This window comes from Phocoena sinus, chromosome 7 (genome assembly GCF_008692025.1).
Source record: "Phocoena sinus isolate mPhoSin1 chromosome 7, mPhoSin1.pri, whole genome shotgun sequence".
Taxonomy (NCBI): domain Eukaryota; kingdom Metazoa; phylum Chordata; class Mammalia; order Artiodactyla; family Phocoenidae; genus Phocoena; species Phocoena sinus.
Genome location: NC_045769.1, coordinates 61,013,762 through 61,031,051, shown reverse-complemented (window position 1 = coordinate 61,031,051; position 17,290 = coordinate 61,013,762). Strand labels below are relative to the sequence as shown.

At 37.0% G+C, this 17,290-nt stretch overlaps 1 protein-coding gene across 3 annotated transcripts in view; it reads left to right on the top strand.

Annotated features, from left to right (window-relative positions):
• PDK1 (pyruvate dehydrogenase kinase 1) overlaps positions 1–17,290 on the top strand; it is a 38,035-nt gene that overhangs the window by 7,964 nt on the left and 12,781 nt on the right. For 2 of the 3 annotated variants that reach the window (XR_004350746.1, XM_032637606.1), the window contains exons 6-8: positions 735–812; positions 2,281–2,357; positions 4,173–4,271. Coding sequence is in view for 2 of the 3 variants with exons in the window: in XM_032637606.1 (XP_032493497.1) it covers positions 735–812; positions 2,281–2,357; positions 4,173–4,271 (254 nt within the window). In the remaining variant the exon portion in view is untranslated. The remainder of the gene's footprint in view (positions 1–734; positions 813–2,280; positions 2,358–4,172; positions 4,272–17,290) is intronic. The other variant, XM_032637608.1, reaches the window with a different exon arrangement.

The window sequence follows — 17,290 nt, the reverse complement described above, 5'->3', positions numbered from 1 at the left end:
TAATAGTTTGGTTTGCATCTTTCCACACTTTTTTGTGTTTGTACCGTCTATACTCACACACATACATAACTGTTGGTCTTGTTTGTTGTTTTTGGAAAATGGGGTACTTTGTGTATATTTTTCTACAAGTTTACAGACATTGTACCATGTGCAGTACATATGGATATACACCAGGTTATTGAATGGCCGTTACGGATGTATCAGAATGTATTAATCCATCTCCTATTGATGCCTATTTCGGTTGTTTTAAATTTTCTATCACCAACAGTACTGCAGTGGACATCCTTAGATATGTGCTGACTTTTGCTAGTATTTTAGAAGGCAAGATTCCTAGAATCAAAAATATTTAAAGTGCCTTTCAAATTTTGATACCTCCAAAAACGTATCAATGAATGAGAGTGGCTATTCCCTAAACCCTTACAACTCTAAATTTTTGTTATCTGTATTGTAAATATTTTCTTCAGCCTTCTGGTTTTCTTTTTACTTTGTTTATGGTGTCTTTTCCCATACAGATATTTTAATTTTTTGTGATCATATCTGTCATTTTTTCCTTTCTGGCCTTTAGGCTTTGTCATGTCGTACTTAAAAAAGACCTTCCCCAAACTAAGATTATTAAAGTATATTTTTTTCTGTAGAAAGTTTTAAAATTTCTCTTGTCTATATACTATTGCCATCTTAATGCATGAAACAGAAGTAAATTTATTTAATGACTTTTTTGTTTTGATTCACACTAGATGGCTATGAAAATGCTAGGCGTCTGTGTGATTTGTATTATATTAACTCTCCCGAACTAGAACTTGAAGAACTAAATGGTAAGCCTGATGCCTTTTCCTTAATGATTAGTGTTATGATTACCACAGAAGGAATGATAAGAAGAATTTAGATTTGTTTTAATTAAAAGAACTTTTCATCAACTTCTTCATTGGTTATGAAAACTGAGGGAGAGCAAATCATGTTAAAAATATATGTATTTATGTGTGTGTACATATATATATATATTTTTTAATTTAGTTGGATCCTGTCTGAAAGACATTTTGGCTTTTTCTTCCCCGTTTTCCTTATTTTTAATTGATAATATTGATTCTTTGCTTATTTTTGATTTTCTGGTTAGTCATAGAAAAAAGTGATGCCGAGAAGATTACATCTGACTTTTATATGTACTTCAATAATGTATGGTTTACCCTTTAAGATTTCTGTTTCCTGAGTTGTAAACCATTTTTTATTGTTGAGGAAGTAAAAAGACTGGAGATGTAAAAGAGGAAAGGATGCTCATCTATATGAGAATCTGATTATTTCTGATGGTCTTCTTTTTACCCTGACTAGTGCCTTTTGGACACAAAAGGTTTAGATGCCTTGGAAGGAGATTGATGAGTCTCCCTGTTTTTCCTTGAGGTAGGGTAGTTTGATAGAGGGACAAACATTTCCTAAGTTAAAATCACACTTTAAGAAGAATGAAATTAAATAGGCTTTACTGAGTTGTATTCTGGACCTTAGAGTGGGAGGGCAGTGGAGGAAGTTGCCCCATTGAAAATAGAATTGCCTGGTTTTCTAAAGCCATATGGTACCATTCAGTAAATAAGAACCACAATGCACAAGTGATAGTTTGGGAACCTGAACTGCTCTGGGCATGTTTCCAAGGGACAGTATTCAGTGGAGAGTCCAGTTTATTGGCTAAATTAGAATTCTAAGGTATGGAGACTCTTACTCCTTTACTAAAAGTTCTGCTTTACTTATTATCTGCCCTCTACCCCCAGCTGGGCTCCTATTAAATGTTTGAATGTAGAATTAGTAGTCCTTGATAAATTGATGCTAGCTCAAAGTTTTTATTCAGATCTATATCCGTTGAAGTACCTAAAATAAAACAAAACGTTCCACCTGGGTGAAAAAATTAAAAAATGGCTTTTTAAAGAAATAATGTATTTATGTGGGTTGGACCAAGTAGACTTTAACACTTCTTTTTGGAAGGTGAAATTCCGACCTTAAGGCTGAGTGTCTTAAAACAGACTCACCGTTGTAGACAAGAATGGGAAGATGGGTTGGTAGATCATTATGCAGGATTGCAAGAGTGAGTGCAGGACTCTTGTTGTCACAGTCAGTTATAAATTTGTGTGAGCATTGGGTTCAAACACTGATTCAGTGAAGAACTGGTGTGGCCCTTCTCCCCCAAATAGTACTATCCTCCATAGTAAATGTTTTCTTTTCATCACTACACAATATATTCTTTAAAATGCTCTAAGCACATCTCTCTGTACTTTCATATTTTTCTCTTCTGCTCTGTAGCAAAATCACCAGGACAGCCAATACAAGTGGTTTATGTACCATCCCATCTCTATCACATGGTGTTTGAACTTTTCAAGGTTTGTAAAATAGTATTACGTCACCTTTATCAGTCCTTTTCTAAGGTTAGGAATCTGCTTTGAAAGTTTAAATACTGTACCGCATTTTCCTCAGTTTCATTAAAAGATACCCTTTCATGTTCGGTGTCATGTCACATCACTGGAGATCCGCTGTTTGTCAACACTCACAGGCCCCTCAGTTTAATGGTAAGCTCAGACCTGGGACTCAGAAAGACCTGGGTTTGAATTCCAATTCTGCCACGTAATATGTGTGTGACCTTGGGCAAGTCACTCAACCTTTCTGAGCCTCAGTTTACTCCTCTGTAAAACAAGGATAATACTATCTAGGTTACTATGAAGAGAATAACATACTAAATTCTAATACAGTGGCAGCACACTATAGGTGCTCAATAAAGTTTTATTTATATTTTTACAAAACAAAATATTTAGAAGAATGATTCTCAACTTTCACCTCTAAAGGACCAGTCCCACTGTTATATGCATTTTTTTTGAGAAAGTCATTTATATTGATTTACAGGACTTCTCCTGTTATTTTTGCTCTTTACAGCAAAATTTGAAAACTAAATACAATTATGCTAATAATATTGAGAGTACGTTTTTTCTCATCAACACACCAATGACACTTGCTGGTAGACAGGAAAGTGAATGATGAGGAGTGGTACGGGTCCACGTGGCTGAAAATTACACCCCAGATCAAGCCTGTAGTCTCTCTCAGTGTGGTTACCATGTCTTCAGCCAAGAGCCTGTGGAAGAGAGAAGAGGTGGCTTTCAGCCTGATCATGAAAAAGGAAAATACAGTGAAACACAGAAAAACTGGTTGACTGTCTTAGAATAGCAAAGATTGAAGAATGTTCTTGGTTCTAAGACAGCAAGAACGTATTGAATATCTTACAAAAATCTTTCTACCAAAGTAGTTAAATGAATAAACGATTGGCACTTCAAGGATTAAAAGTAACTTTTTTCCTTGAAATTGCAGTCACATAAAGATCTTGTTCCCCATGATGCTTTATAAAAGAAATATTACCATATTATGTAACAGATTTTATATTATGTCAGTGATAATGGCTTCTGTCTGAAACCTGATCTTAAATGGCCTTTGGTAGAGATGACAGACTCCCCTCCTCAGGGGACTCAATCCTGATTGGTGTTCCAGGGCCACACACTCTTATTTCCAAGTTCAGTCCTGTCTTTTGCCTTTTAAACTGTATCTAGTCTTAGCAGTTCCTACACTCCAATGCTACATGTCATGTTATCACTTAGTGCTTATGATATGTTGGCACTGTGTACCCTGTATCCTCTAGAAATTGGTCAAAACAGTTTTACAGTGTAAATACCCCAGTTTCAAACTAGTGGTAACTTGGATTCATTTCCACATCATAATAAGACTTGCTATTAATACTAAATGAAAAAATTGTTTTTTCTTAAAGCAATTTATGGCAATTTAAATAGTTCTTTAAAATGGAGATGAAACTGTTTTCAAAAAACAAGGTTTGCCCATTACCAAATTATAAAAATATTTGGATAGAATTTTCTGCTTTCATGTAAAACTAGTTAAAAGTGTCGAGAAGTCTGGTTTTGGAAAATATGCAGAATTTAGTTGGGGTCTTTAAATCTAAATATCTACCAAGTCCTTCAAAACTGACTTATTTTTTTAAAGTAATTCTTTAAATATGGTTATAAGAATTATGATTCTCTGGCATATTTCCACTGAATTAAATTTTTAGAAGAATTTCAAGTAGTGCATATGTACTTGAAAATTGTAATTAGTTTCTCTCTTTAAAGTTGCATTTTTAATGTAACCCTTATGTATTTCAGAATGCAATGAGAGCAACGATGGAGCATCATGCCGACAAAGGTGTTTACCCACCTATTCAAGTCCACGTCACACTGGGTAATGAGGATTTGACTGTGAAGGTAAATGCTGTTCTTTGTTTATTTTTTTAAATTGATGTACAGGCATGCACATATTTTCTAGAAGACAATTTATTCTTAGGAGAAAGGAATTCTGTAACTAACTGATAATAAGCACATTACTTCATTTATCTGGCAGGTTATGGAATATTCCCTTGAGTCTGTTTCTATTCTGGTCCTTCATCCAGATGATTCAAGTTAAAGTAAATCCTGGAGACAGACAGCTTAGCAGGATCATGAATGTCCACTTTGGTATCTACTTTGATAAGTAAAATCTAAAATATTTGGGTATCTGTAGTGTTACGTAGATAGTACATAATTTTTCATTTTTAAACAATGCTTTTTAATCTACTTTTGTTTCATTTGATTTTCATAGCAAATTTTAGTTAGGAGCAAAGGTAATTTTATTCTCAATTTTACAGATATGAAACTAGACACAGTGATTAGTTCATTATTAGATGGCCAATAAATGACACAGGACATGAAATCAGTCTTTTGACCCGAGTGCCAGGCCTTCTCTACTACATTTTTCAGATAGTCCAGTTTCTTAGAGTATGATGATGTTTCTCTCTTAAAAATAGTCATTTTAAATTTTGTATTAAATTAACAAATGAAGAGCATATAAAAATCATATATGTCAGGTCCTTGCCGTTTGTAGGTCACTACTCAGAGATAGTCTTTTAGTTGTTTCTTCTGGTATTTAGCTAGTTTAAAGTAGTATTCTAATATTGCTATATCTGAAATTAGAAAATTTTAAATAGCTAACATCAGCTTTCAGTTATGGTAGCTGAGAAGTTAGTTCTCTTAGAGCATCTCCCCTCTTTCTCCTCCCCCAGCCTCAATTGCCATTTTCCTAGCATTATAAGTTCATACATGGAATTATAGACTAAAAATAATCATCTTGCAGAACTTTTGAAGGCATCTACTGTTCCTTTTTTTTCTTAAGTATACAATTCAGTGGTTTTTAGTATATTCACAAGGTTTTACAACCATACCACTGTCTAATTTCAGAACATTTTCATCACTCCCAAGAAAATACTCAGTGTTCATTAGCAGTCACTCCCCATTTCCTCCTCTCCCCAGCCTTTAGCAACCACTAATCCACTTTCTGTATATGGATTTCCCTGTTTTGGACAGCGCATAAAAATGCAGTCATACGATACGTGGTCTTTTGTGACTGACTTCTTTCACTTAGTATATTATAGCATGTATCCATTCCTTTGTTTGGCTGAATAACATTATGTTGAATGGATATAAACATATGTTGCTTATTCATTCATCAGTTCATGGACATTTGGGTTGTTTTCATTTTTTGGTTTTTGTGAATAATGCTGCCATTTGTGTACAAGGCTTCGTGTAAACATTGGCTTTCAGTTCTCTTATGAATATACATACGAGCTGAATTGCTTATAGGTAACTCTGTTTAACTTTTGAGGAATGCCAAACTCCTTGCCAAAGTGACTGTACCATTTTACATTTCCATCAGTAATGAATGAAAGTTCTAATTTTTCCATATCCTTGCCAACATTTGTTATTGTCAGTCTTTTTGATTATAGCCATTCTAATGGGTGTAAGTGATATATATCTTCTTTGAAAAAATGTCAATTAAGATCCTTTGCTCAGTTTTTAAGTGGGTTGTCTTTTTATTGTTGAGCTATAAGAGTTCTATTTATTTGTTTTCTATCGTAGATACTAGTCCCTAATGAGATATATGGTTTGCCAATGTTCTCCCATTCTGTGGCTTTCATCATAGTGTTCTTTGGAACACAAAGGTTTTAATTTTGAAGAATTGCGGTTATTCTATTTTTTCTTTTATTGCTTGTGCTTTCCGTGTCACATCTAAGAAGAAACCATTGCCTAATCCAAAATCACAAAAATTTATGCCTTTGTTTCTTTCCAAGAGTTTTATAGTTTTATTTCTTATGTTTACGTCTTTGATCTAATTTTGAGTTAATTTTTATAAATGGTTTGAGGTAGGGATCCAGTTTCATTCTTTTGCAGATAGATATCCAGTTGTCCCAGTACCATTTGTGAAAAGACTATTCTTTCTCCATTGAATTTTCATGTCATCCTGGTCAAAAATCAATTGCTTGTAAATGTATAGGTTTATTTCTGGATTCTCAATTCTATTCCATTGGTCTATATATCTCTCCTTAAGCACATTTTGATTATTATTGTTTTGTTGTAAGTTTTGAAATTGGCAAATGTGAGTCTTCAAACTTTGTTCTTCCCTTTCAAGGTTGTTTTGACTATTATGGGTTCAGAGCATTTTCATAAGAATTTTAGTATCAGCATGTCAATTTCTGCAAGAAACACCAGCTTGAATTTTTATGGGGATCAAGTTCAATGTTTTAGATCAATTAAGTCTTCCAGTTCATGAACAACAGGATGTCTTTGCACTTATTTAGGTCTCTTTAATTTCTTTCATCAGTGTTTTATGATTTTCAGTGTACAAGTCTAACACTTATTTTGTTAAGTTTATTCTTAATTATTTTATTCTTTTAGGGGCTATTGTAAATGGAATTGTTTTCTTTCATTTTTGGATTGTACATTGCCAGTGTATAGGAATATAATTGATTTTTGTGTACTGATCTTGTATCCTGCAACCTTGCCAAACTCATTTATTAGTTTTCATAATTTTTTTGTGAACTCCTTAGGATTTTCTATACACAAGATCATGTCATCTGTAAATAGAAATCATTTTACTTCTTCCTTTCCAATCTGTTTTTTTTTCATTGCCTAATTGTGTGGCTAGAACCTCCAGTACAATGTTGAATACAACAGGTGTCCTTTTCTTTTTACTTACCTTGGGAAAGCTTTCAGTTTTTTTTTTTTAACTTTTATATGATGGCCTGTTTTTTTTAATTAATTTATTTTTGTCTGCATTGTGTCTTCTTTGCTACACACGGGCTTTCTCTAGTTGTAGTGGGTGGGGGCTATTCTTTGTTACAGTGTGTAGGCTTCTCATTGAGGTGGCTTCTCTTGTTGCGGAGCACAGGCTCTAGGCACGTGGGCTTCAGTAGTTGTGGCTCGCGGGCTCAGTAGTTGTGGCTCGCGGGCCCTAGAGCGCAGGCTCAGTAGTTGTGGTACACAGGCCCACCTGCTCCACAGCATGTGGGATCCTCCTGGACCAGGGCTTGAACCTGTGTCCCCTGCATTGGCAGGCGGATTCTTAACCACTGCACCACTAGGGAAGCCCCAGAGCTCAGTTATTAAGTGTATATATGTTTATAATTTTATATCTTCTTGATGTGTTGACCCTCTGTCATTGTAAAATGTCCTTCTTTGTCTCTATTAACAATTTTTGACCTAAAGTATATTTTATCCAATATTAGTATAATATCCCAGCTCTCTTCTGGTTTCTGTTTTCATGGTGTATGTTTTTCCAGACTTTTTTACTTTGAACCTGTTTGCGTCTTCGAATCTAAAACGTGTCTCTTGTAAACAGCATATGGTTTGTTCATTTTTTTAATCCATCCTGCCAATGTCCACCTTTTAATTGGAGTGTTCAAGCCAGTTACATTTAACATAATAATTGTTAATGTAGAATTTACATTTGACATTTTGTTATTTTTTTCTATATATCTCGTGTCTTTCTTTATCCTTTATTTCACCATTACTGCTGCTTTTTTTGTTTAAATGATACTTTTTAGTTTATCATTTTAATTTCCTTCTTGTTGTTTTTTAAATTATATTTCTTTGAGTTATTTTCTTAGTGGTTGTCCTGAGATTATAATTAATATTTATTTATAACAATCTAGTTCAGATTATATACCAACTTAATTTCAGTAGTATACACAGACTTTGATCCAGTATAGGTCTGTTGCCTCCCCCTCCCCATCCTTTGTGGTGTTATTGGCATATACATATACATATCTTTATACATTGTATGTCCATCTACACAGATTTATAATTATTGCTCTGTGCAGTTGTCTTTTAAATAATACAGGAGAAAAAAGTTATGAACAAAAAAATACACTTAAACAATCCTTTATATTTATCTATGTGGTTACCTTTCCTGGTGCTCTTTATTTATTCATGTGGATTTGATTTACTGTCTATTGTTCTTTTATTTTAGGGAGAAGGATTCCCTTTAGTATTTCTTGATAGGGGAGGTCTACCAATAATGAACTCAGTTTTTGCTTATCTGAGAATGTCTCAATTTCTCCTCCTTTTTTTTTTTGCAGTATGCAGGCCTCTCACTGTTGTGGCCTCTCCCGTTGCGGAGCACAGGCTCCGGATGCGCAGGCTCAGCAGCCATGGCTCATGGGCCTAGCTGCTCCGCGGCATGTGGGATCTTCCCGGACCGGGGCACAAACTCGTGTCCCCTGCATCGGCAGGCGGACTCTCAACCACTGCGCCACCAGGGAAGCTCTCTCCTTCATTTTTGAAGGATAATTTTACTGGCTATGGAATTCTTGGTTGATAGTCTTTTTCTTTCTATATTCATTTCTTTGAATATGTTAATCTTACTGCCTTTTGGCCTTCATGGTTTCTGATGAGAAACCAGCTGTTAATCTTTTTAGAATCCTTGGTGTGTGATGAGTCACTTTTCTTGCTGCTTTTAAGATTTTCTTCTTGGCTTTTGACAGTTTGATTGTAATCTGTCCAGGTATGGATCTCTGAGTTTATTATACTTGGAGTTTGAATAGCTTCATCTTTTTCATCAAAATCAGGAAGTTTCAGCTATTATTTCTTCAAATATTCTTTTGTCCCTTTCTCTCTTTCTTCCTGGAATTCCCAATATGTGCATCAGTACACTTGATGGAGTCCCACAGGTGTTTTTGATGCTTTGTTCTTTTTTTTTTTTCTTTTTTTTTCTGTTTCTCAGATGGGATGATTTCAGTTGACGTGTCATCACTATTGATGATTCTTTCTTACAAGTGTTTAAGTCTGCTGTTGAGCCCTCCTAGTGAATTATTTTGTTTTGGTTATTATACTTCTCAACTCCAGAATTTCTATTTAGTTCTCTTACATAATTTCTATATTTTTTATTGCTATTCTTTATTTGGTGAGACATCATCCTCATACTTTACTTCTTTAGAAATGATTTCCTTTAGTTCTGTGAACATATTTAAAAGAGCTGATTTGAAGTCTTTGTTCAGTAAATTTGAGTTTCCTCAAGTATAGTCTCTATTGATTCCTTTTTTACCCTTGTGTATAGAACACACTTTCTTCCTTCTTTGTATATCTTATAATTTCTGTTGAAAATTAGACATTTAAAATAATATGGAGACCTTCAAGATGGCAGAGGAGTAACACGTGGAGCTCACCTTCCTCCCCACAAATACATCAGAAATACATCTACATGTGGAACACCTCCTACAGAACACCTACTGAATGCTGGCAGAGGACCTCAGACTTTGCAAAAGGCAAGAAACTCCCCACATACCTAGATGGGGCAAAAGAAAAAAGAAAAAACAGACAAAAGAATAGGGACAGGACCTGTACCTTGGGGAGGGAGCTGTGAAGGAGGAAAAGCTTCCACACACTACGAAGCCTCTTCACTGGCGGAGGCGAGGGGAGCTTCAAAGCCACGGAATAGAACACAGCAATAGGGGTGCAGCGGGCAGAGCGGAGAGATTCCTGCACAGAGGATCGGTGTCGACCAGCACTCACCAGCCTGAGGGGCTTGTCTGATCACCTGCCGAGGTGAGTGGGGGCTGGGAGCTGAGGCTCAGGCTTCAGAGGTGAGACCCCAGGGAGAGGACTGGGGTTGGCTGTGTGAACACAGCCTGAAGGGGGTTAGTGCACCACAGCTAGCCAGGAGGGAGCCCGGGAAAAAGTCTGGAACTGCATAAGAGGCAAGAGACCATTGTTTCGGGGTGTGTGAGGAGAGGGGGATTCAGTGCACCGCCTAAGCGAGCTCCAGAGACGGGCGCGAGCCACGGCTACTAGCACAGACACCAGAGACGGACATGAAATTCTAAGGCTGCTGCTGCAGCCACCAAGAAGCCTGTGTGCAAGCACAGGTCACTATCAACACCTCCCCTCCCAGAAGCCTGTGCAGCCTGCCACTGCCAGGGTCCCATGATCCAGGGACAACTTCCCCGGGAGAACACACAGCGCACCTCAGGCTGTTGCAATGTCATGCTGGCCTCTGCCACTGCAGGCTCGCCCTGCATTTTGTACCCCTCTCTCCCCACCAGCCAGAGCCCCTTAATCAGCTGCTGCTTTAACCCTGTCCTGTCTGAGCGAAGAACAGACACCCTCAGGTGACCTACATGCAGTGGCAGGGCCAAATCCAAAGCTGAACCCCAGGAGTTGTGCAAACAAAGAAGAGAAAGGGAGCAGAATAAAGAAAAAGAACAAAAAGAATTGAGGACACTCTCAGAGACCTCTGGGACAACATTAAATGCACCAATATTCGAATTATGGGGGTTGCAGAAGAAGAGAAAAAGAAATGGACTGAGAAAATATTTGAAGAGATTATAGTTGAAAACTTTCCTGATATGGGAAATGAAATAGTCAAGTCCAGGAAGCACAGAGTCTCATACAGGATAAATCCAAGGAGAAACATGCCAAGACACACATTAATCAAACTATCAAAAATTAAATACAAAGAAAATGTATTAAAGCAGCAAGGGAAAAGCAACAAATAACATACAATGGAATCCCCATAAAGTTAACAGCTGATCTTTCAGCAGAAACTCTGCAAGCCAGAAGGGAGTGGCAGGACATATTTAAAGTGGTGAAAGGGAAAAACCTACAACCAAGATTATTCTACTCTGCAAGAATCTCATAGAGATTTGATGGAGAAATTAAAAGCTTTACAGACAAGCAAAAGCTACGAGAATTCAGCACCACCAAACCAGCTTTACAACAAATGCTAAAGAACTTCTCTAGGTGGGAAACACAAGAGAAAGAAAAGACCTTCAATACCAAACCCAAAACAGTTAAGAAAATGGTAATAGGAACGTACATATCAATAATTACCTTAAATGTAAATGGATTAAATGCTTCAACCAAAAGACATAAACTGGCTGAATGGATGCAAAAACAAGACCAGTATATATGCTGTCTACAAGAGACCCACTTCATACCTAGGGACACATACAGACTGAAAGTGAGGGCATGGAAAAGATATTCCATGCAAATGGAAATCACAGGAAAGCTGGAGTAGCAATTTCCATATCAGACAAAATAGATTTTAAAATAAAGACTATTAGAAGAGACAAAGAAGGACACTACATAATGATCAGGGTATCAATCCAAGAAGAAGACAGAACAACTGTAAACATTTATGTACCCAACATAGGAGCACTTCAATACATAAGGCACATGGTAATGGCCATAAAAGGGAAAATCGACAGTAACACAATCATAGGGGACTTTAACACCCCACTTTCACCAATGGACAGGTCATCCAAAATGAAAATAAATAAGGAAACACAAGCTTTAAATGATACATTAAACAAGGTGGACTTAATTGATATTTATACGACATTCCATCCAAAAACAACAGAATACACTTTCTTCTCAAGTGTTCATGGAACATTCTCCAGGATAGACCATACCTTGGGTCACAAATCAAGCCTTGGTAAATTTAAGAAAATTGAAATCATATCAAGTATCTTTTCCGACCACAACACTATGAGACTAGATATCAAACACAGGAAAAAAACTGTAAAAAATACAAACACATGGAGGCTGAACAATACACTACTTAATAACGAAGTGATCACTGAAGAAATCAAAGAGGAAATCAAAAAATACCTAGAAACAAATGACAATGGAGACACGACAACTCAAAATCTATGGGATGCAGCAAAAGCAGTTCTAAGAGGGAAGTTTATAGCAGTACAATCCTACCTCAAGAAACATATCAAATAAACAACCTAACCTTAACACCTAAAGAAAGCAATTAGAGAAAGAAGAACAAGAAAAACCCAAAGTTAGCAGAGGGAAAGAAATCATAAAGATCAGATCAGAAATGAATGAAAAAGAAATGAAGCAAACAATAGCAAAGATGAATAAAACTTAAAGCTGGATCTTTGAAAAGATAAACAAAATTGATAAACCATTAGCCAGACTCATCAAGATAAAAAGGGAGAAGACTCAAATCAATAGAATTAGAAATGAAAAAGGAGAAGTAACAACTGACACTGCAGAAATAGAAAGGGTCATAAGAGATTACTACAAGCAACTATATGCCAATAAAATGGACAACCTGGAAGAAATGGACACATTCTTAGAAAAGCACAATCTTCCGAGACTGAACCAGGAAGAAACAGAAAATATAAAGGGACCAGTCACAAACACTGAAACTGAGACTGTGATTAAAAATCTTCCAACAAACAAAAGCTGAGGACCAGATGTCTTCACAGGTGAATTCTATCAAACATTTAGAGAAGAACTAACACCTATCCTCCTCAAACTCTTGCAAAATATAGCAGAGGGAGGAACGCTCCCAAACTCATTCTACGAGGCCACCATCACCCTGATAGCAAAACCAGACAAAGATGCCAAAAAGAAAGAAAACTACAAGCCAATATCACTGATGAACATAGATGCAAAAATCCTCAACAAAATACTAGCAAACAAAATCCAACAGCACATTAAAAGGATCATACACCATGATCAAGTGGGGTTTATCCCAGGAATGTAAGGATTCTTCAATATATGCAAATCAATCAATGTGATACAAAATATTAACAAACTGAAAGATAAAAACCATATGATCATCTCAATAGATGCAGAAAAAACTTACGACAAAATTCAACACCCATGGGCTTCCCTGGTGGCGCAGTGGTTGAGAGTCTGCCTGCCGATGCAGGGGACACGGGTTCGTGCCCTGGTTCGGGAAGATCCCACATGCCGCGGAGCGGCTGGGCCCGTGAGCCATGGCCGCTGAGCCTGCGCGTCCGGAGCCTGTGCTCCGCAATGGGAGAGGCCACAACAGGGAGAGGCCCGCATACCGCAAAAAAAAAAAAAAAAAAATTCAACACCCATTTATGATAAAAATCCTCTGGAAAGTAGTCATAGAGGGAACTTACCTCAACATAATAAAGGCTATGTATGACAAACCCACAGCGAACATGTTCTCAGTGGTGAAAAACTGAAACCATTTCCTCTAAGGTCAGGAACAAGACAAGGTTGTCCACTCTCACCATTGTTATTTCACATAGTTTTGGAAGTTTTAGCCACAACACTAGAGAAGAAAAAAGAAATAAAAGAAATCCAAATTGGAAAAGAAGAAGTAAAGCTGTCACTGTTTGCAGATGACATGATACTATACATAGAGAATCCTAAAGATGCTACCAGAAAACTACTAAAGCTAATCAATGAATTTGGTAAAGTAGCAGGATACAAAATTAATGCACAGAAATCTCTTGCATTCCTATACACTAATGATGAAAAATATGAAAGAGAAATTAAGGAAATACTCCCATTTACCACTCAGACAAAAAGAAGAAAATACCTAGGAAAAAACCTACCTAAGGAGACAAAAGACTTGTATGCAGAAAACTATAAGACACTGATAAAAAAAATTAAAGATGATACAAACAGATGGAGAGATATACCATATTCTTGGATTGGAAGAATCCACATTGTGAAAATGACCATACTACCAAAAGCAATCTACAGATTCAGTGCAATCCCTATCAACTACCAATAGCATTTTTCACAGAACTAGAACAAAAACTTTCACAATTTGTATGGAAACAAAAATGACCGCGAATAGCCAAAGCAATCTCGAGAACGAAAAATGGAACTCGGGGAATCAGGCTCCTGGACTTCAAACTATACTACAAAGCTACAGTAATCAAGACAGTATGGTACTAGCACAAAAACAAATAGAGATCAATGAAACAGTATAGAAAGCCCAGAGATAAACCCACGCACATGTGGTCACCTTATCTTTGATAAAGGAGGGAAGAATATACAATGGAGAAAAGACAGCCTCTTCAATACGTGGTGCTGGGAAAACTAGACAGATACAAGTAAAAGATTGAAATTAGAACACTCCCTAATACCATACACAAAAATAAATTCAAAATGGATTAAAGACCTAAGTGTAAGGCCAGACACTATAAAACTCTTAGAGGAAAACATAGGCAGAACACTCTATGACATAAATCACAGCAAGATCCATTTTGACCCATCTCCTAGAGAAATGGAAATAAAAACAAAAATTAAAAAATGGGACCTAATGAAATTTAAAGTTGCTTTTGCACAGCAAAGGAAACCATAAACAAGATGAAAAGACAACCCGCAGAATGGGAGAAAATATTTACAAATGAAGCAACTGATAAAGGATTAGTCTCCAAAATTTACAAGCAGCTCATGCAGCTCAATATCAAAAAAAACCCAATCCAAAAATGGGCAGAAGACCCAAACAGACATTTCTCCAAAGAAGATATACAAATTGCCAACAAACACGTGAAAAGATGCGCAACATCGCTAATCATTAGAGAAATGCAAATCAGAACTACAGTGAAGTATCACCTCACACCAGTCAGAATGGCCATCATCAAAAAAATCTACAAACAATAAATGCTGGAGAGGGTGTGGAGAAAAGGGAACCCTCTTGCACTGTTGGTGGGAATGTAAATTGATACAGCCACTATGGAGAAGAGTATGGAGGTTTCTTAAAAAACTAGGAATAGAACTGCCATACGACCCAGCAATCCCACTCCTGGGCGTATACCCTGAGGAAACCATAATTCAAAAAGAGTCATGTACCGCAATGTTCATTGCAGCTCTGTTTACAATAGCCAGGAAATCGAAGCAACCTAAGTGTCCATCATCGGATGAATGGATAAAGAATATGTGGCACATAAACACAATGGAATATTACTCAGCCATAAAAGGAAACGAAATTGAGTTATTTGTAGTGAGGTGGATGGACCTAGAGTCTGTCATATAGAGTGAAGTAAGTCAGAAAGAGAGCAACAAATACCATATGCTAACACATATATATGGAATCTAAAAAAAAAAAAAAAAGGTCCTGAAGAATCTAGGGGCAGGACAGGAATAAAGACTCAGACGTAGAGAATGGACTTGAGGACACGGGGAGGGGGAAGGGTAAGCTGAGATGAAGTGAGAGAGTGGCATGGACATATATACACTACCAGATGTAAAATAGACAGCTAGTGGGAAGCAGCCACATAGCACAGGGAGATCAGCTCGGTGCTTTGTGACCACCTAGAGGGGTGGGATAGGGAGGGTGGGAGGGAGACACAAGAGGGAGGAGATACGGGGATATATGTATATGTATAGCTGATTCAGTTTGTTATACAGCAGAAACTAACACAGCAATGTAAAGCAATTATACTCCAATAAAGATGTTTAAAAAAAATACCATAACCAAAAATATGAGTCATGTTGATAGTAGGAACCCCTGATGGGAAGAGCACTTTACCTCTGTGGTCTTCCTTCCCCAAACCCTTTACGCCAGTCAAGCCATGAGCAAAACATCAAACAGATCCCAGCTGAGAGACGGTCTATGAAATACTCTCCAGAACTCCTCAAAACTCTGAAAGGTTAGCAGAAACAAGGAAAGTCTGAGAAACTATCACAGCCAAGAGAAGCCTAAGGAGACATTTTCCTGACAATCAAACGTAATGGGGTGTCCTGTTACGGAAAAAAGGCATAATGTGAACAAAATGTGGACTTTAGTTAATAATCACGTATCACTATTGGTTCATTAATTGTAACACATGTACCATATTAGTGTAATATATTAATAAAGAAAATTGGGTATGATGTAAAAATATATATATATGATGCAACAACTCTGAAGATTAGTTACTTTCCAGGTCCCTAAAGTTGTGGGTGGTAGTTGTTTGTTTGGTGACTTTTCATTATAAAACTAATTCTGTAATGTATTCTTTGTTGTGTGTGCTTTCTGCTTAGTGGTCAGCTAATGATTGGACCGAGGTTTCTTTAAATGCCTTCTCCCAGTCTTTGTCAAGAGACTCTGTGTGCCTGTTGGGGCACACCTTCAGTGTTTAGCCAGGCAGTTGACAACTCTGAATTAACCTTCAGGTTCTGCTTATACAGAGCCTCAAGGTTAGTCAGAGGTGAAAGATTAGGACCCTCTTAGGTTCTTCCTGAACATAGCCCTGGGCATGAGCATGACCTTCTAGATTTCAGGATATCCTAAGCCCCTGTGGACATCTCATTCCTTAGCTTTTCCTACTAAGTTTTTTGGGTAGCCTATTATTTGCCTTAACTGTCGTAGACTGCCTCAGGCAGCTGTCAGATTAACTAGTTACCTCTAAGTGTTTTTGACAAGTGTTTGAGGATGCGGGGTACGTGCACCGAAGACTTTTTCGCACTGGGGAGCACAGAATCAGGTCAGAGAAAGATAGTCTTCCCAGTGGCTGCCAGGCAACTCTGGCTGCAAGTTGTTGATGGGTGGGGGAATGGGAGGTGGGAATAAGCCAAGTTAAAATACCACAAAGCTCATTGTTGTTTTTCTTGAGTCAATACTCCCCAGATTGCTACAAGCCTTCGGTTAATTTCCAGAGTCCTGACAATTTTTGCGTTTTTGCTTTGGTGCTTTGATGGAGGACTTTTTGGAGGTCCTTTCTCCACTGTTTCTGCTGACGTCACTCCTGCTATTCCTTTTGAGAAGACTTATGCTTATTCCAATTCCTGTTCCTTTGTATGTGACCAGTTATAAGTGACAGGTTTTGTTGTTTTCTTTGTTTAATTGAAGTTCTTAAGATCTTCAGCTCTGTTCTGAAATTTCATAATGATGTGACTTGATGTGAGCCTTTTTGTACCCATTGAGCTGGGTCCTTTAGAATTTCCACTGTTTCTTTGAAATACTTTCTTTACTGTTTCTCTTTCTGATAGTCATATTTCAAAGATATTGGGCTTCGTGAAATGGCCCTCTGATTTTTATCTTTTCTTCTTTTTTATATCTTGAACTTTTCATTCTACTTTGAGATTTCTTTGACTTTGAATTCCCAACTCCTCTATTGAATTTTTATTTCTATTATAAATTTCCCAGGAACTTATTTTTTATTATTCCTTTTTTTTGTAGTATTCTGTTCTGGTTTCATCTTTTC